The sequence below is a fragment of the Nuphar pumila genome, chromosome 5 (assembly GCF_984573655.1).
Source record: "Nuphar pumila chromosome 5, dmNupPumi1.hap1.1, whole genome shotgun sequence".
NCBI classification, from domain to species: Eukaryota; Viridiplantae; Streptophyta; class Magnoliopsida; order Nymphaeales; family Nymphaeaceae; genus Nuphar; species Nuphar pumila.
Genome location: NC_143253.1, coordinates 113970435 through 113992348, shown reverse-complemented (window position 1 = coordinate 113992348; position 21914 = coordinate 113970435). Strand labels below are relative to the sequence as shown.

The window sequence follows — 21914 nt, the reverse complement described above, 5'->3', positions numbered from 1 at the left end:
GTAAGCTCAAATCTGAGTGGGTTGATCTTTTCATTTATTTAAATTACCCAAAGTACATGAGCATTTCCCCAAACTACCTCTTACTATCATAGTAGTAGGTTCTCAACCTTAGTCATTTTACCAAGGCATACACATCTCAATTTTCCTTTTATATTGATTGCACAAACCCACTCAGAGTGCTCCAGTACCTTTAAACCAGTCAGGCCACAACATTTAAATTTAAGTTTCTCATCAGTGTTATGGTTATTATCCAAAGTGCTTCGATACCTTTAAATCGTCAAGCACAGATGCCCCGGTACCTTTAAACCAGTCAGGCAAAAGATTATATTTCAATTTACCAGTGTAGTTACTTTATAAACCTTAGCAACTCTTGTGCCAGCCTTGAACTGACCCGTAGGCTCGATTATGGGTTCATTCATTAACCCTTGTAGATGTGTTAGATTCCAAGGGTGAGTCACCCAAAGGTAAGTGTAAAGTTATATATCGATATTCCTTTCATCAAGCATGTATCTATGATTACCCACTCTTGAACCCTGCACTATATATATATATATATACTTGAGTGGGGCACATACAAGCATCCCCTTGCATTTTAAATATTTGTATGTAACATTTTAGCATAGGTATAGTGTATGGTTATGTATGAAGTCCTATGTCACACGGACTCGGCTCCAAGGTCGCCGCACCCGCGTTGACACGCACCGACACGGGTGCGGCTCGGACTCGGTCAACCCGACCCTGGGTGTGGTCAACGCACCCAGGGTCATTTTGGTCCATTTTTTGGAAAAAAAAAAATTTTTTGATTTTTTTTTTTTGAAATTTGCTGGGCTACAGCTGTAAGGAAAAAAACCCATCACAACTAAAAAACCTGTACACTTTCAAGTTTTAAGTACAGAATGGGCACAACTCAAGTTTTTGTGGTTTTTTCCTGTATGAAGAAAGTGAATTATTACAGTGTATGAAGAAAGTGCCCAAAAGTGAATTATTCCTGTATGAAGAAAGTGTACAGAATGCCTTCACAACTCATCACCTGTCCCCTAATGGGCACAACTTTGACCGAGTCTTATATATATATATATATATATATATATATATATATATATATATATATATATATTTAATATATATATATATAGCCGAGTCCCCGTGTCCAAAATTTTTGAAATTGCGCCGCACCCGTGTCGCACCCGCACCCGCACCCATGTGACATAGATGAAGTCTATGGTTATCAGCCAGTAGTACTCTTAAAAAAAAGCAACATAAAATCAACTATCTTTGTCATTGACCTTATTGCAAAGTTACTTTTTTCTCAAGGGACTCCCTACAGAAGTTAAAGTTTTCTGGGATTAAACTTAAAACAAAAATTTATTTCGGTTATATACTTAACAGAAAAATCACAGTATCTCTGAGTATATGTACCAGAAATTGATTCTCATCCAATACATTCAGAACATAAAATTGCCAATTAATTAATGAATTTACACCATATGAAATTTTGTATAAACTAACACTGCAGAACAACAATATATAGTCTCAGTCAAGTTCGTAGATTTGCAACACTTGACATGTTTTAATCACATCTCCTACAAACAATTCCTCAAGCACTCAACAAGCATATTAGATTGTGATCAGTTTACTTGATGCATCTAAATCTTTGAATTTATACCAAAATATCGATTAGTTCATCAAGTTTCATCCAATAATCATCTTATCGATACACTTTCACAACAGAATTTAAGCTATGTTAGGCGGTTCAATAAATTTCAGAATTCATACAGGTTAATAGGCATGTAAGCAATCAGAGATATGCAGCATAACAAGTAAAAACATCATAGACACGATCAGCATTTCAGAACCAATTGTATATCAAGTCTAAGTAGAAAAAGAAACCAATGATGTATTTTCAAAGCAAGATGTATTTTCAATCATTAACAATCAAGATATACTTGTGAAATAGCATGTATTAATACAATTACTAGCATCAGATCTCACAATTCTCATAAACGAGTATGCCTATTACTAGTGGAACCAAGACCACTGACGAAATTAAAATTCCAGGTCAACTTCGCTGTAAATATGTGGCCAAAGGTATGAATCTGAATAATCGGTTGCATGAGTAAACCAGAAACAGGACTTCTTTTTTATACTCAGTATACAATATACTTTCAATTTTATTTAGTGAGTTCAACACTTCCTACTTCAAGCATTAAAGCATCTCTAAACGTTCTATACATGTTTTTATGCTATCACAAATCAACATGTACTAACCCACAATTTGGAACACACGATAATCTGAGTATTAAAATTTAGAACATGCGATAATTTAGGTTTGGGAATATACTCAAGACATGAAATAATCTGAACATTAAAAAGTTAGCACCTGCAATAGTTTAAGCAAGGAAATTAATCAGAACATCTAGTATAGTTAAGCATAGAAAATAATCAGACCATGCTATAATCTGTATATTAACATGATAGCACCTAAACATACTCAGACATCAATTAAGCAAATGTATATTTAAAAGAAATACACGACACTTATGCAGGTTTACTATGAACATCAAAAGAATCTCAACAGATTACAACACCAATTTTTTCATGCTGAGATCATGACAGCCGAACTCGGAACCCCCTTAGCAGAAATCAAACTCCCTTAGCAAAAGTAGAAAATAAACCCTTAACTGAAAATAAACCCCTTTTTTTATCATGGCAGTCGGAACCCCATCAAACTTCTACGTTCAAGTTTCCGAAACCCCCAAAATTCTAAGGTTTGGGGATTCCCGACACCATGAGTCTGAAAATCCCCTTGTTTCCAGTAGGGATTCTAGTCTCCCCCACACACACCCGAGCATACGGTATAACCATAAAAAAATAAAACAGTAAACCTACCTTGTTTGATGTTTTCCCCTCTTGTTCTGCCGTGAATTTGGGTGCAGCCGAACTCCTACTCACCGACAGGTGCGAGAATGGAAGAGAACAAGAGGAGAGTCGTTGTTGGGAGGTGCTGTCGGAACAAGGGAAAGCGAAGGTGGCGACGATGTCACCGAAGCTCGCAAAGGGGAAAAGTTGCAGGGAGAATAAAGAGGATAGCGGCTCGGGTTGCCGGTAGGTTCGGGTGGCGGCGACGGGGTCAGTGGGGGATCAAGAAAAAGGGGTCATCGATGTCCCGCCGAAGGTCACAGAGAGAGTGAGGGGAAACGAGGGGGCGTGGGAGGGGAGATAGAGAGACAACGAGAGTGGGAGGAAGAGAGGAACAAGAGGGCCGTTATAGAAGGGTGCCCGAAAAGGGAGGGTCGTTACCCTCACCTGCGGCGGCTGCGCATCCCCCTCATTCTCCCTTCAACCAACGTTAGGGTTCTGAGTGAACCCTAACGCCCCTCTTTATCGGGCTTGCACAATGCCCCCGATACTTAGCATTTTTTTTTCTCATGCAACAACGGGTGCGGGTCTGGTTCAATCGAACCCCAACCCGTGACTCGTGACCCACCACAGCGGAGCCCAGGTTTTGGGCATGTCCGGATCCATCCGAGGATGCAGACCCGTTTTTAAATGTTTAACTTATTAAATATTTAAGATTTGAATATGACCCAATTTAAAATTACTTTGATCCAATCTCATTATTATGGATCTCCCATAACTCATTATGGATCCAAGGTCCATTGTGCTTCATAAAACCCTTTACTAATTCCGAATCTAGGGATCCAAAGTTTTGATCGCACTCTAATTTGGAACCATGCAACCAGATTAATATTGAAGTTCCGATGTCCGAGATCCAAATAAGGTAATTTAGGTCCAAACCTCTCCGGCGTAAGGTTTTGAGATCTAAATCTAAGGATCCAAGGTTTTCTTTATACTATGAATTGGAATCATGGATCCAAATTAATATTTATGGATCCAAGCCACAGATATTATGGGTTTCCAAGCAACGTATCCCAGATCCAAGTAGAATTTTTTATTGGACTCTTACCATATTTAAATCTCTAAAGTCCAGGATCCAAATGAAGTAGTGTGGATCCAAACATCGCATAGGCTACTACGGATCCCCATACGGTGTTATAAATCCGATATAGAAATATTCTTATTAAGAATCTAATTTAAACTTCGTTGATCCGCTTCATTCATCCTGAATCCAATATCAAATTTGATCCTGATAATGAGGATCCAATACGAGAGATCCAATCCATTTGACCAAAATCCATTATTAAATATCAAATTTAGTGATCCGACATCTAAGATCCAAATGGAATATCGAAAATCCAAACATGATATTATGAATCCGATATTGAAGATCCAAACAAAATATCCGATATCTGAATACAAATAACACATACAATAATAAAAATATTCTTGTACCAGTTCAAGGACATAAATTTTAAGTTAATTTATTGGATAAAATTCACGGGTATTACATCCTTTCCCCCTAAAAAGAATTTTGTTCTCGAAATTTGATTGCAAGATTCCCGTAAAGATCATAGTCTGAGAGAATTGGTATCGACAAGGATGCACGTATGTGTGCGAGCTCCCAACATATATCCCAACATATAAGGATCAAGACAACACACCATGAGTTTCTAAGAGAAATTTGGAGTTAAATTTTGGTCTCGACAAAATTCATACATGATTTCTTTGATGGCAAAAACATACTAAATCATGGGAAAGTCTTAACCTAAAACAGTTAGAGTGTATGTTCACTACTTCTTACTTGTTTAGTCACGGATGATAGACACGACCTGCTATTCCTTTAGCTTGATCTTGATTATTGAATAGAGTTTTCTTTATTTTATCATAATCACGTCGTTGTTTGTTGTCCTCGCTATTTCTAACATACTTCTTGTCCTGAATAACCTCCACGTATTCCTATTTCTCAAGGCCTTGCGTGGTTAGTTGTCTCCGATCGAGATCTCGCTCAAGGCGTAATTCTCTCACAGAATGACTCATCTATCCACAAAAGACATAACATAACATTGTATCAAGATCTAAAATCAATAATGATCTAATTCTGCTATAACTAAAGTCAAATATATTGATCTTTAACTGGTTATATCAATCAATCTCAGCAAATTCTCCCAATTTACCATAACTCCTTATTAATTAAAGATTAACAAGATCCATGTTGGATCACCTGGTCTGGAAAATACATGACCTCACAAGGAATTACTGCCCTAGAGGGTATACTTGGTCTTGGACAATACACTTCCTCACAAGAATTTACCGTCTTTCCGGCTGCCCATTCTTAGACAGTGTACTTCCTCACAGAGATCTACCACTCTAGCCGGATTACCTGATCTTGATTAGGGGTGGCAATTTCTGACACGACCCGCTAACCCGCCTCTTAGGCGGGTTCGGGTTGGGCTTAAGCCAACCCGTTTAATAAACGGGTCGACCCGTGTAACCCGTTTATTAAACAGGTCGGGTTCGGGTTGGGGGTATGCCAACCTGCCAACCCGGCTGACCCGTTTAATAAACGGGTTAGGCGGGTGGGTCAACCCGCCAACCCGTCTGCCCGACCCGTCAACCCGTCTGCCCGACCCGCCAACCCGTCTGCCCGACCCGTCAACCCGCTAACCCGACCCGCCAACCCGACCCGTCAACCCGACCCGCCAACCCGATCCGTCAACCCGCCAACCCGACCCGCGAACCTGAAAACCCGTTTACCCGACCCAACCCATTTATTAAATGGGTTGGCGGGTCGTGTCGGGTTACCCGTTTATTAAACGGGTCGGGTTCGTGTTTGCCACAGCTGACTCGTTTAATAAACGGGTCGGGTTCGGGTTGAGGTATGCTGACACGCCAACCCGCCAACCCGACCCGATTGCCACCCCTAATCTTGATCATATATACACTCACAGATAATCCCTTGGAGATAAGTCTTCAACAGATGTCAAAATAGTGATATATGCATCAATACACATAACCACTCTTAGGGTCGATAGCCACCAATATGGGCACAAGCTTACATATCGTCAATATGCATCACATCACTTCATATGGCACTAAAAATCATGAAATCCACCTTTCACCAATAAGGTTCCATGAACTATAGTTCACTATTGAACTTAAGCATATATCGCATGCTTTCAAAATTTCAGATCACGTGGCATTTCAATTATATCATACAGAAACATATTATCCTATGCATCGTATCATTGCCACCAAGAGTAATGCATTTTCCAAATCTAACATCGAAGCATGAACTCTATACAATGTGATCCTGTATATATCAAGAATCAACTAAACCTCAAGATACGTAACTTCTACGTAGTTCGAGTTATGCACACAGGATTCAAAACATATATGTATCTAAGACACACAAATCATTTCATGAGCATTGATAATTCTTACATCATATCTCATTCGATTATTTCGACGTGAAACACACACACATATCTACTAAGAAATTTAGTCAGATATCCATGATACACACATCAATCATGCAATGCAAGTATGCTAGATTCATTTAGACAATCATAATACAATCATCTATAATGAAACTATGTAGGCGTGATACATCATTCACCTAGTAGGTCGATACTAATGATTCGTAGGTGTGATAAGTCAACATCCTAAAAGTTAATCATTTGTAGGCGTGATGTGTCATTCACCTAATAGGTCAAAATTAATCATTTGTATGCGTAAATTCACCTATATGCTAATATGAGCATCACAATAAAAAGAAAAAGTAACATGACCAATAATAAAACAAAATAAATTATACTCACAGAGCGATTGCAGGGTATGGCACGACTGTGATCTTTGAAATATTGTTCCCAGACTTTGATACCATAACTGTAATGCCCCGAAATTTTTAATCCAATTTTTTAAGGATTTTTTTTTATAACAGCGGAAACAACTAATACTATAAGGTTAAGCATTCCGGAACATTACAGTGGCAAGCAAGCCAAATCTTTTATTTCATTTCATTATCAAATGAACAATAACATAAGAGTTTGTGAGCGACTGCGGGATGAGGCATCGGATCGAGATTTTGGATTTACTGTTCCCGGGATATTTCGCTTTCCTTTTTAATTATTAAAACATGTCATTAAACTCTGATGTTATTATTCATTTGATAATGAAATGAAATAAAAGATTTGGCTTGCTTGCCACTGTAATGTTCTGGAATGCTTAATCTTATAGTATTAGTTGTTTCTGCTGTTATAAAAAAAAAATCCTGAAAAATTTGGGTTAAAAATTTTGGGGCGTTACAGTTAACATTGTCATAATAATATCATTCATCATGCATGCAATATATCAACCTAAATATCAATCAAATAAGTAAAGCAATTACATAAATCAACCTAAATATCAATCAAATATGTAAAGCATAAAAGAACTAAATTACATATCAAAAGTATATCCTACAATGTATATGACAATGAAGTAATGGATCTTAATAATTTTCTTCTTCATCATCAAATGCATCACTAGAAGGAATACTGGGCTCAACTAAATCCATGTTTGTCATGTTGAAATCATGCTCTCCCTCAAAGTCACAGTCTTCTGGGTTTACATCCCAAAATTTGGATGTTCATTGTCTGTGTTACAAACCCAATTTGAAAATGTTAAATACAATACAAGTATATTTAAATGAAAAACTAAGAAATAATAAAAAAACTAAGAGAGTTTCATCATTAGTTCACGAAAGTAATCGAAGATTTGAATGAACATATACTAAATCCTCTGCACGCTTGCTGGTGAGTTTGTTTCTCTTCATGTTGTGGATTTGAGAATATGTGCTCCAATTTCTTTCACATCAAGATGAACTAGCAGGCTGCGATAGCAATCTTAATGCAAGACGTTGGAGGAGAGGTATTTCTGATCCAAATGTTGACCACCATGTGATATGATCTATATTATCCTCCTCTCTCGCGAATAATGTCGGTCCATATAATCTCGAAGATGAAAATTTTCCAAACTCTTGTGTGACTTGATGTAGAAAATATGCTTCTAGAAAAAGTCTTGTCATACACATATTTGTATGTCTTGAGAGCTCTGGGTCTAAATTTAGAGGGACACGACCAATACCACCTGCCCGCCACTTATTTGCATAATATTTTGGATTAAGAGAATGTGCCATGTAATGCAAAGGAGTGTTGCTCTTATCCCATCTTCTAACTAAAATTGAATGAATATGGTTAAAAAAATTGAATCATCCAATGCAGGATTTTTTCTTCATGCTTGAAAACTATAGCTTGTATTTTTTCAATCATATTATCCCACATTTCATAAACTCTGTGAAGCATGAGCTCATCCTTATCAACTTCTCTTAACATTTCCCAAATAGGTTGTGTAAATTGAAGAAAGTATACCACTCTGTCCCAAAACTCATCATCAAGAATAAATTTCTTAATTTCTTGAGCCTTGATATCATCATCAGCACGATAGAATGTTCAATTTTCATTAGTCACCATGTTAACCAAAGCATTCTTCACCTTTTTAATCCTCTTCACCATCACAATGATGGACGCAAAACGTGTTTCAACGACCTTCAACAATTTCAGGTCAGAATGCCTATTAAATATAGCATTAGCACGATGGTGGTTAACAACAAAATTCTTAATGCTTTTGACATTTCTTTTTAAATCTTCAATCTATGAACATAAAGCATATGCTTATGAATTTTCTTCTTCTTTGGGGTTGCATATAATCTTTAGAGCCAAATTTAAGTTGTGTGCTATACAGAGAATCCAAAAAATATAAGGATACTCACTCTCCAAACTCAACACTGCACTTTTACAAACTGGAGCGTTGTCTGTAATGATTTGTACCACTTTCTGATCACCCACTTCTTTTATGACTCCTATAAACAACCTCTTCAAATACTCTGCATTTTTATATTCTCCAGATGCATCAATTGCTTTTAAGAATATTGGGTCACTAAGCGAACAAACAATGAAATTGATCAGTGGACACCTTTGAATATCTGTTCATCCATCAGAAACAATAGAAACTTTATTTTGCTCCCATGAATATTTTTTAATCTCCAACAACCTCTCCACATTTGCCCTCTCTTCTGCAAGAAGTGTGGTTCGTATTTTTTCTGAGCTTGGAGGCACATAGTCACTCAAATTATAATTTGCCAAAGATGTTACTAAATCCTTCCAATAAGGATTTTTAGCCGCATTAAATGGGAGTGAACTAGAATAAAAATACCTCCCTACTTTTCTATCTATATCCTCCCTTTCATATGTATTGAATGATGCTTGTCTCGTTCCTCTACCTCCTACATTGAGTTTTCTTTTTTTTTCAGCATCTTCTTGGTGGCTTCCAAATGGCACACTAATTACACAAGAATCACTCATTGTCTTTCTCTTCTCATATTCTTCTTGTATTTTCTAGTATTGTCTTCGCATTGCCTCATCAACTTTTCTGCATCCTAAAATGCCATGTCATGGTATCTTCAACAAATGAGCCTTCACTCTTGTGTAAGACCCAACAAAAACTCTTTCACAGAACTTGCATCGAAATCTCTTGTTTCCACCACCTCCTTCTCCAGTTTTTGCAAGCTTATCTACATGTACCCATAGTGGCCCTATATCATCACTCCCACTATAACTATCAACAAAACTAGCATCAAAACTCACATATGGGGATGAAGATGACGTAAGTTCTTTCCCTTTATCCGTCATTTTTGTCCTGAAAACAAAAAAAAAATTATATTAAAATCAATTATGCAGACAATCAAGATTTATAATATCGAGTCCAATGATGAGTTATGAAGCCTGATTCAGAGTTTTTGCCCTTAATGGGGAGTTCAAGGGCTCTCCCCCCCCCCCCCCCCCCCGACGCGGGTCCCGCTGAGCGTTCACCAGGCGGGGGTCCAGAGGGGCCGCCCCTGGCGGGGGGTCGTAGGAGGGCAACGCCCCCCAAAAGGATTTTTTTCTTGGGAGGGGCTCAACCCCTCCCCTGACCCCTCCCCTGAAATCAAAGGGAGCTGGGTGGGGGGCTCGGCCCCTCCCTTGCCGAAAACAGGGAGGGGCTCGACCCCTCCCCTGAAATCAGAGGGAGCAAGGTGGGGGGCTCGACCCCTCCCCTGTCGAAAACAGGGAGGGGCTCAGCCCCTCCCCTGAAATCAGAGGGAGCAGGGTGGGGGGCTCAGCCCCTCCACTGTCGAAAACAGAGAGAGGCTCAGCCCCTCCCCTACCGAAAATAGAGGGAGCAGGGTGGGGGGCTCGGCCCCTCCCCTGCCGACCCAACAAGAGTGAGAGGGAGCAGGGGGGGCTCGGCCCCTCCCCTGCCGACCCAACAAGAGAGCGAGAGAGTACCTGCGACGAGGGAGAGGAGGAGGTGGCGTTGGGCTCCCCTGCGAGACGTCAGGAGGAGAGGAGGCGAGCGAGAGAGCGGAGCTGCGCGGGAGAGGAGAGGAGAGGATTAGGGCAAATTTTTTTTACCCTAATCCTCTTTCGCAACCCCTTTTAATCGGGCATCAATTTTTTTTTTACGTTAAACATTGGACAAAAACGACCCTGGGTGCATTGACCACACCCAGGGTCATGTTGACCACACCGAGTGCCACACAGACACCCGCGTCACGTCGATGCGGGTGCGGCACCTGCTTTGCTGAGTCCTTGTGACTTAGTAAATAGGTAATACCCAATAGGGGTATTTTGGTCTTTTCAATTTACGTAATAGGTTGTGCCCATTAGGGGCACTTTAGTCTTTATGTATATTTATTTATTTATTTATTTTTAGTTTTGTACTTTTGTTTTAGCATTAGGGGCTTTTGGTCATAGACTATTAGAGCTATTGGGAACATCCCAACGGCTCTATGAGCCCTCTAATGCCTAATGCCTAATGCCTATATAAAGGGGCTTTCTCCCTTTCTTGTGTTATGCCTATCTCAAGCATTCTCCTCATCAATATATTTATATTTTTTTTGTATTCTTCTTGCCCATAAGTGACATCTATTTGTTCACCTTCACATTTCATTACATGGTATCAGAGCCTTCGAGCTCTTAAGTTGTATTTAGTGTGATTGATCACATGGTGGTTCATGAGTTTGAGAGATAGTTGCTTCGAGAAGTGCGCCATCAACATCATTCATCTTCTTTCTCTTATTCTTCTTTCTTCTCCAAGGTCGACAAAGAAATTGTGATGGTTGTTCCCATCAAATTTGATGGGAACTATAATATGTGGGCCACTGCGGTGAAGAGGATTCTTCTTGGAAAGGACTTATGGCAATATGTTGATGGTTCTACACCGAAACCTCAACCTATTCCCACCAAGTCTATTGTGGGAGAAGATTGTGCGATTAAGGAACCCTTAAAGGGATCGAGAGATAAAAAGCTCCCTTGGATTACAAAATGGCCTAGAAAGAATAAGAAGTTATACATGCCAGGGTTCTTTCCCTTTTCATGGAGAGTATGTGTAAAGAACCATATGCCAACATTCTTGAATTCGAAAGAGCCGATGAAGCATGGGTCTTCATCAAGCAAACTTACATACAAAAGGATGTTGCTCACAAATGAGATTTATGTGATATAAGGGGATAAGAATGTTAGAGAGTATTATATAACTCTCAAAACACTATGAGACCAAATGGATAAAATGGAGCTTATATGGACTACCCCCTATGTCACATGGGTGCGGGGATTAAGCACTTCCAAAAAACCCGGGTGCGGGGGTGCGGCAGGGGCAAAAATGTAATATATATATATATATATATAGAGAGAGAGAGAGAGAGAGAGAGAAGGGGGTCCGGGGGTTCCCCCGGCGTGGGTCAGGGGTCCAGTTTTTTTTTGCTGGTGTGTTTGTTTGAAGACTTGTTATCCACGTTCTGCTTGTTGTGTACTTTGGCACAATGGGACAAAATTGATGAACCAAAAGGATTGGCAATCTGATCGACCCAGCCTGCTGCGTTCTGCTGACTGTCATGATTCAATCATGTCTGAAACTCCCTGGTCTTCACGAAAAAAAATATAAGTGAAAGGTTTGATGTGGTTTGTTGGAGAGAGAGTCTTCACGAGGCCTACGGTTCCACTGCCACGCCACTGCCTAGGGTTCTTCAAATTTCATTTTATATACAGTTGCACACAGATGACAGCTAAAAGAAATTTATTGGATTTGACATGTGGAAGAGAGAGGTCTACACAAGGCTACGGCTAGAGCACCCATCTCGTCAGGAGAAAAGTGAATACTAATAGCCACCAAGGCAATCACCACCATTATCATTTATTATGGAGAGAGAAAATCCTGACGAAGAAGGATCTGGATGGTTGAAGGATAAAGACTTCAAAAGGCTCTTGAATTTTGGTTTTGATTTTTGAGGAAGATGGATCATCAATTCCAAGTTAACAGTATGTTTTTCAACGCTGCGAATTAATTGTTTGGAGGCAGGAATAGCATGGGATGCAGTGTTGTTAAAAACGCGCCTCAAGGCGCAAAAAGCGCGCCTCGCCTTAAGGCGAGGGGCGTTATGCCTTGAGGCGCACATGTGAAGCGCAAAACCCTCAAGGCGTGCGCCTCATAGGCCTTGAGGCGCACGCCTCAAGGCGAGGCGCGCCTCAGGATGAGGCGTACACGCCTCGAAGCATTTGGTCAAATGAGGGTCAAAACCCTCATTCGACCAAATATTAGAGCTTAAATGAAGCGCCCCCAACCCTAATTAGGGTCGGGGGGCCTTTATTTTTTTATGCTCGTTTTTTCTCTCTGCTTTTTTTGCTCACAGCCGTCTCTCTCTCTCTCAGCTCTCACAGCAGCCTCTATCTCTCAGCTCTCAAAGCAGTAGTCTCTCGTGGTGGAGCCTCCAAATAGGTATGCTCTCTCTCGTCTTTGATTTTTTTCTCACTTAGTCTCTTTCTCCCTTATTTTTTCTCACGCAGCCTCTCTCTCTATTTTTTTTCTCACACAGTCGCTCTCTCTCTCACAACAGTCTCTCTCTCTCTCTCATGTGCATCAGCAATTGTATACCGTTCTGTTTTATGCACTTTGACTTCATAGTATGCTAGAATGCACGTCATCCCACTAAAACAGGGCAGGTAGCAGAAGCACTCACTCAACAATCTCATGTGCATCAGCAATTGTATACCGTTCTGAAAGAGAATAGGCACCCATCCATAGTTTTGGGTATGATGGAATCTCAATCGGGAATGATTGTGTATCGACAATATGCCAATGCAATACATTCTACAAAAAAAGAACAACTCATGTTGCACTGTGATAGCACAAAGAGAAAACTACTGTAAGCAGTGCAATTGATTCTTGGATTATTAAGTTATGAACAAACTACTGTATATCTCCAACATAATGACATAGGCTGCAACGAACTTAACATAGACTGAAACAATCTTGACATGTACCTATTTTGAAGTGTATCAGCAAGTAGCTGCTCATGTATATTTCAATAAAATTCTTTAAATTTTTTTTTGAAATTGCTTTGATATTTTGTTTTTTCAAAGTTCTACATTTATGCACTAAGCCTAATGACAGTTTTGAATTTCTGTATTAAGCACATTGACAGAAAGTGATCTATGTGTTAAGTTCTAGGGCAGTTTTGATTCTTTTTAGAAAAGAATAATTCGTTTGTTTTTTGTCCACAAGGATGCTAACTGATATTCTATGCTGCAGTTCATGAGCAGATGTACGATGTTTATCGTTTTTTAAATTTTTATATTTTTTACATGTTAATCTCATATTTTTTTCAGTATTTATTTGAGATTTTTTATTTCGTGTTGGTTGTTGCTTCATCAATAAAGATTTGTTTATTTATTTATAATTTTAGATATTTTTTATAGTTTAAAAAAAACTTTGAGGCTTAAGCTTTATGCCTCGCCTAAGATTTTGGTGGAGCGCCTTGCTACGCCTCAACGCTTTTCACAACACTGATTGGGAGTTATATGAAAAGAGACACTGAAACCCAAGAGCCAAGAAATCTTATCGGGAGGTGAAGAGGAAACCATGACACCCGTGATGGAAGATAATGATCCTTTGAATAGTGGTTGTAGGGCCTCCACTAATTGGGACAAAATTATGGTTCTAATGTATTTGGAATCTCTATTGGTTATATTTTTGTCCCCTTCAAGAGGCAAGAACGAGAGAGAGATAAGAGATGAGAGGCAGAGGAGAGTGAGAGAAACGGACTCGAGGTCCCCCTTTGTAGGGAAAAGCCTGAGAAGAGAGGAGCTCTCCTCCGGCGGCTGCGCTCTGCCCCTCCCTCTTTCCATTACTTGGGCGTGTGTTAGGGTTCTGAACCCTAACGCACCCTCTTATCGGGCAGCCTGTATCGGGCCATACGTTTTTTTTTTCCTACGGGGCGCGGCCCGGGTCAGGACTCGAAACTTGGAAGCCCCTTTGAGTTGGATCCATGCCACCCCTTGTGATGTGGATCCTCGAGTTCATTGTGTATATATCTTTATTATATGCACGTTTATATATGGATCCGGGATCCGAAATACGAATCCCAGGCCCAATTCAGAATATATATATATGCTTTTACGGTAAAATTTAAGTAAATAATAGTAAAAAAATGAGGTTATTACACATATCTTTAGAAGAATCCCAACCTAGAAAATCAAATTGTATCTCTGGTGTTCCAAGTAGATTTGTACCATATGATTCTTTCTCTCTAAACTTTAGAACATGTTTAATAACTCTTCACTCTTATTATGAACCATCTCATTTTAATGATGCCAAACAATACCCTCATTGGAATGAAACAATGAAATTTGAACTTAATGCTCTTAAGAAAGTCAACACATGAGAAATAGTTGATCCACACTTAGGAAAGAAACCTATAGGATATAGATGGGTGTTTAAAGTTAAAACCAAAAGTGATGGATCATTAGAAAGATATAAAACAAGGTTAGTTGCCAAAGGGTATGCTCAAGAATATGAAATAGATTATGAGGAAACTTGTCCCAGTAGCATGAATGACAAGTGTCCATGCTCTCATTGCCATTGTGTCTATTAAAAAATAGTTTATTTTTCAATTAGATGTTAAAAATGCCTTTTTGAATGGAGGGTTTGGTGAGAAAATCTACATGGAACCTCCTCCATGAATGAATTTAAATAAAAAAGTTTTAAAACCTAAAAAGGCCTTGTATGGTCTTAAACAAGCTCCTAAGGCGTAGTATGACAAATTTAGTAATGTTTTGATTAATTTAGGATTTATCTCTTATTATACTGACACTGCTCTCTTTGTTAAGAAAACATATACTATAATTGTGATTCTTCTTCTATATGTTGATGATATGTTACTGAAATTAAATCAATCTTAAAGAAAACTTTTGATATGTCTCACTTGAGTTTCTTGAGATATTTTTTAGGAATTGAAGTTGCCTAGTCCCCTAGAGGATATATTCTCTCTCAAATGAAATTAACTACTGACATATGTGTTAAGTCAGAAGTTTCAGATTAAAAGAAGGTGGAGACTCCTGAAGTCATAAATGCTAAATTAAGACTCAAAGATTGTAAAACCCAGTTTTAACAAAAAAAAAATTGGACCCAGGTCGGGTCCAGACCCGACCCGAATCCAACTCGTGTCCAGCCCCTCGAAAAGGGTTTTCGAAGGGGCTGGCAGCCCACGGAAGGGGGGGGGGGGGGGGGGGATCTCCGGCGACACAGGGGGCGGGCCCTGTGTGCGCCCCCTGCTTATAAAAAGGCGAGAGGGGAGGGCTTACGAGCCTCCCCCGATCCCCCGACTCTCTCTCTCATATCTCATCTCTCCCCTCTGTCTCTGCTCTCTCTCCCCCCGACTCCATCTCTCTCTCTCTCTCATTGCTGACGTCGGCCAGCCCCTCTTCACGGTAACCACTCGTCGGCGAGCCCTCCTTCACGGCGATCACCGCCCCGGCGACCTCTCACTCCCTCCAGCAGCCCAGGTAACCCCCCTCCCTCTCACTGTCTCCTCTCCCGATAGCGGCAGGCAGGGGCCAAAGGCCCTTGCGACTCTCTCTCCCTCTGTTTACCTTTCGGCAGGGGGCCATCGGCCCCTGCCCCTCTTCTTTTCAAAATTCCAGCAAAGGCCGATGGCCACTGCCTTTTTTTTATTATGAACGACAGGGGCCATTGGCCCCTGCCTCCTCTTGGAAGCCGCAGGGGGCCTTTGGCCCCTGCGCTCCCTCTCTCTGCTCGTCTCCATGGCAGGGGCCATCGGCCCCTGCCCCTTTCTTTTAAAACCTGGCAGGAGCCGAAGACTCCTGCCCCTCCTTTCTTTAAAACCCAGCAAGGGTCTCCTAAAGCCCTTGCCCCTCTTCTTGAAGACCCAGCAGGGGCCGATAGCCCTGCCCCTCTCTAAACCGACAGGGGCCTCCCATTTCCCGTCGAGCAAAACTCGACAGGGGCCATTTGGCCCCTGCCTCATCTCCCGAGGGCCGCAGATGGGCATTTGGCCCCTGCGACCCCGTCTCTCTCTCATTTTTCCTTCCGACGGGCCAACGGAAGGGGGTGGAAAGCCCCCCTTCCATTCGAGGTAGGAGAAGTCGAGCCTCCTCTCTACCTTTGCTCGTTTTTATGCCTTCTAAAAGTCATATTTTTGCAGTTTACGCAACGGAGCCCGTTCGCACCCCGCGAGCTAAACCAACGATCACCTACGCTCGTAGACGACTTCTTCCTCGCAATACCCCAAGGTAGGAGAAGTTGCACAATGACTTAAATAATTAAATCAACCTTAAATAATTAAAGGTTGAAAGGACTTAATTACATATCTATATACATATACGTCTATAAGTACGCTTTTAATTCAAGGACACGGTTTCGCGATCCTTGTCCTTTGCTTTCGCATTTCCTGTTCTGTTTGCCGTCGCGCTTTGCGCCCAGGCTTTTGCTTTCGTATTTACTACTTATTGCCTTTTGATTCAAGGACGCGGTTTCGCGATCCTTGTCCTTTGCTTTCGCATTTTCTGTTTTTGTTGCCGTCGCGCTTTGCGCCCAGGCTTTTGCTTTCGTATTTACTACTTACTGTCTTTTAATTCAAGGACGCGGTTTCGCGATCCTTGTCCTTTGCTTTCGCATTTCCTGTTTCTGTTTGCCGTCGCGCTTCGCGCCCAGGCTCTTGCTTTTCGCATTATTGTCTTTCGTTTTTGCCTTGCCATCGACTCAGCGTATTCGGGAGGAATACCTATTCCACTTTTTTTTACCCGATATGTTTTGGGAAAACCCTTGATATGGGGCAAGATCAAGTTGTTGGGTGATGGGTTCTTTTGCGAAACCCATTTACCAAAACCAGTGATGTGACTTGCATAGCACCTAGACACTGCGTCATCGGATGTCAGATTCGAGAAAATCACATGTCATATGTGGGCAAGTTGTGGGTCGTTTCGAAAGATTTAAAATGTTAAAATAGCTTTTTAAAACATTATATCTTTGCGAAACACACTTCCAAGGCTCCTATTAAGGACCTATATCCCTTTTCTCGTAGTGTACTCTTAAACATACGAGGCATGTTAGTACTACGACGATTGGATGAGATGGTCTTATGACCTCGATTAGTGCTTGTGCACGTTGTTGAAAACACATATTAAAAAGAATGAGATCGCCTTCATAGGCAAGATGCTTGTTTTGGTCTAATGGACCAGAGTATGAAGAATGAGGCAACGGCTAAGAAACTCTGTCGCGCTCGATTCAACCTGGCTTCGTCAAGAGAGAGAACGAAGGGTACTAACTCCGATGGACAGACCATTTATGGCTTTTTCGGGCGAAAGACCCCTCTTCCCCAGCCATCGGAGGTTAGGGGGAATAGGGGCTACATAAGTTAGCCTAACACTTCTGCAGAAGTTGGATGCATCTCTATTAGGCTTTGGGGACTTACTCTCTCGACCATCGGTCGTCTCCATAAAAATAGGATTCAGTCAAACAACCGAGGTATCTTAAAATACTTAACATAATGAACACTCGGCTTGGACTCGGCTGTTTCGACTCACGTGCCATGTATGTACCCGCATGGCCGGTTAACAAGTAATAACTAAATTGAGCATGCTCACTTTTCAGTTTGTTGCACTTAGCTTGTTTCTCCAGTTTATTTGTTTAGTTTGCTCGTTACTACCTGCTGCATAAATTATTCATGCCTAATTTAGTTCTTTCTATTTTTGTTCTCACCTACTAGTTTTTCGCAAAACTAACCCATTTCATGGGTACAGGTGACGAATAGGTGCATCACAGGCGATGACGCGACTGCGAGATGACTTCAGGATCCACTGTTTCTGCTCGTAGTTTTTGTCCTGGACATTTTGTTTTTGTTACAGTTTCTCTGGAAGAAATCCAAATTTTGTACAAACCTGACACTCTCTTTTAATAGAAGAAATGGTTTTCTAAATATTATTGCAGATCCTCCATGGTAAATCTTTGTTCTCTCGCTAACGTGCCCAAAGTTGTCAAACTTGTCCTTTCTCTTTTAAAGAAATCGTTTTCGTTGATTTTAAAAATAAACTCTGTAAAGAAAAGGAATTTTTCAACTATTTCAAGCAAATTATAAAGTTCGAAATTTTGGGGCGTTACAAAGATGCTGCACTGCTTGAAGATCTTACTCCATATCATCAATTAATTGGATCTATCACTTATCTCTCCATCACCCGACCTGATATTGCTTATATTGTTCATGCGGCCAGTCAGTTTCAGCATGCACCTACCACTGCGCACATGACAACAATAATGAGGATTGTGCGATACATTAAAAACACCATTTCGAAAGGGCTTTTTTTATTCTCTTCCTCGTCTTTTGATTTAATTATTTTTTGTATTTTTTTAGGGGATTCGTTGATTTCTTGGAGGTGTAAGAAACAACAAAAGATATCTTTATCTTCAACCGAAGCCGAACATCGTGCTATGGTTACAACGACAATGGAAATAGTGTGGCTTAAAAATCTTCTCAATGATAGGGGTATCATTATCTTATCACCATCGAAGATGTGCTGTGACAATAAGAGTGCAATTTATATTACAAGCAATCACACTTTCCATGAGCGCACCAAGCATATTGAGATGGATTGCCATTACGTCTGTGATAAATATCTAAAGAGAAATATCACATTGCCGTATGTCACCTCAGAATATCAGTTGGCCGATTTTTTCAACAAAGCTCTTCATGTTCCTTGTTTTCTCTTTCTCCTTAGCAAACTTTTGGTTCTTTCCCCATAAAGTTTGAGGGGGAGTGTTTATATATATATATATATATATATATATATGTTTTATTATTATTGCCTGATAGGGGCATTTTTGTCTTTTTACATGTATTAAATAGTTGTTTCTTAAAAACAACTATTTTCTCTTTTCTTATTTTTTTACTTTTTATTTTTTTACTTTTTATTTTTTCACTTTTTGCACATTGGGCCCCCCCTTTCCATAGAGTCGTTGGGGCCCCAACGATCATAATTATGACCATTGAGAGCTCCCCAACGTCTCTATGAAAAGGGGGAGCCCCCAATGGCTCCCTCTCTTGTTGTGTATATAAATAGGGGTGTATCCCCTACATGTAACTAATTCCTTCTCACATTTTCAATAATATTTACTTTTGTTAGCCTTTTGGCATTATCCGTTTGTGGATTTGTGTGTGCACTTAAAGTGCTTGTTTACTCTCTTTGTATTTGTCCATTATTGGACTTGTAAGTGTTCTACACTTTGTTATTTGTAATTCTGCTTACTTCATTACAGAGCCTTGGGAATGTTGATTGCACATGCATCTTTCAAAGGAAAGGAGCCTTGGGAATTACCCTTCCCACTGGGGCGGAAAATGAATCGATGCCTCGATGTGATACAAACCCAATTAGATAACCAGAAATATGAAAAAGACAAAAGATTTCCAAAACCATAGACAAAGAAAGCAAAAAAGCCTAAAAGAAACAAAACATCAAAAAATAGAAGATGAGCATATCATGAAGAAACTCCTGGTCTAATCAAGTTTCATCAATAAAAACTGCTTATGTAGTGGGTCATAGGCTTAAGCTTTGAAGTATACATAACAGAAAGATCCTCTCTCTGGCTCTCAGACAAACATGACAACAATGGTTTGACATGATTGTCTTTGGAGTCTACAGATGTGCAGATATCATGCATATGGGACTAAGATTCTTGCTTGAGGGAAGAACATTTAAATATAAACAAGAGAATTGTGAAGGGCAGTTTAGGAAAAACCTTATACATGATCAACATAATGCATCTCTAATGTCTAAATGCAATATTCCTATGCAACATAGATACGGCCATGTGCACACACTTGATATGGATATGAGAGATGAATACACAATTTTTTTTAAAACTAGGACAAAAGCACATGGATTTTTATTTCTTAATTGATAAAAATATATTTTGATATTTTAACAAGTAAAATTATATTTATTATTGAAAATTTCTTAAAATTAAAATAATGTTGGACATGTACACCTGGCATATCGTGTATCACATGTCTATTGAACAAGAATTCTAGGAAAAACTGAAAATGTTGCTGACCTTTCAAAGCCACAGCATTCGATGAGAGAACAAATATGTCAATGATATATATCACAGACACTGGAAAGTGCCAAACCTGAAAATGCATTGCAGATATTAGACTCCATGACTAGTTGCACATATCATGGTGGTACCATGAGAAGGAAATCAACAGAAAAGTGCAGGAAGTTCTTATAGAGTTCTAGACAAAATGTTATATGCATGCACAAATCCAGTGGTTCCACTTGAACATGAATCTTTTACCATCATGGCTATCAGGGTCATCTTGAAGTAGCTTGAAACAAGGGTCGCCAACAGAACCTCATTAAATCTGAACCACCAATCAAAAGAAAATCAATAGAATGTTAAACATGACAAAGGCCATAGAACCACTCATTTTTGTCTTTTTAATTCATATTTTGACAGGGTTCTTTCCTTTTTCATTTCATCTCATTTCACTTTTCTTATACCTTCTTGTCTTATGTTATCTTTGCACTTTTTCTTTTTTTACTATTGCTTTTAAATTGAAAATGCACCCACTTTTTTATGTTGTGATATCTAATCCTATCATTTACTATCTTATCATAGTGAAAGAGGACTTCAGTTCTGAAGATGTCCTCTATTAGAAAGGAAAGAAAGTAACAATGATGGTATCCTTAGATGTTTCCAAAATGCTCACTTTTGGAAGAGGACTATGTCAACTGACCAACATAAAGGACAGGAAAATATGTCTCAGCTTCCACAATGCAAGTTTTAGAAGAGGACCATGTACTGAAAGGGAAAAAAAAAACTTTCCAACAGAAAGGCCAAGAAAATATGCCTCAGATCTACATAAGAATTTGAACATAAAGGATTTGAAATTGAATTTGCTACAGCTATGAAGATTATTCTTTTTACTTTCTTTCAAAAAAACGATATGAAGATAATTCCATTTCTTGCATGCCAAAGGATGCTGGCATCAAGTTAAGAACGTTACACGAGATGGCATCACACATGGTAATAAACATGATCACAACATACTGACGGTGAAAGATAGTGTCACATCTTTTCACAAAGATAGAGGACAAATCCATACTAGTGAGAAGAATCATTGCAAACAATCAAGTTTTCAAATAACTTGATACTTCAAATACTCAAGACACAAAATAAATGCACAGTGTTTATAAACTTTACACCACAAAAGAAGTGCAATAAATGCACAGTGTTTATAAGCTTTACACTACAAAAGAAGTGCAATAAATGCACAATGTTTATAAGCTTAAGGAGACAACTCCTTACTGTAATACATTCTTACAATGGGCTCACATAGCCCTTATTTATAAGCATACTTAAAGAGTCGTTGGGCTCTTCCCAACAGCTCTTATTAGAGATGTTGGGAATCAGCCCAACGTCTTTCTTTTTAAAACTGTGTACTGACTGTTGTACACTGTACACAGTCAGCCACTGACTGTACAGAAATATTACATAAAAAAACAAAAATAAGAAATGAAAAAATTACAAAAATAAGAAAAAATAAAAAGGAGGAATTACAATCATATTCAAAAACATGAATATGC

At 39.6% G+C, this 21914-nt stretch overlaps 1 protein-coding gene across 1 annotated transcript in view; it reads right to left on the bottom strand.

Moving 5' to 3' along the window:
• LOC149838211 (protein ARV 2-like) overlaps nucleotides 1–21914 on the bottom strand; it is a 48039-nt gene that overhangs the window by 2602 nt on the left and 23523 nt on the right. The window contains exons 8-9 of the mRNA XM_090008205.1: nucleotides 20623–20689; nucleotides 20380–20455 (exon numbers count right to left, since the gene is read on the bottom strand). Of these exons, the coding sequence (XP_089864331.1) occupies nucleotides 20380–20455; nucleotides 20623–20689 (143 nt within the window). The remainder of the gene's footprint in view (nucleotides 1–20379; nucleotides 20456–20622; nucleotides 20690–21914) is intronic.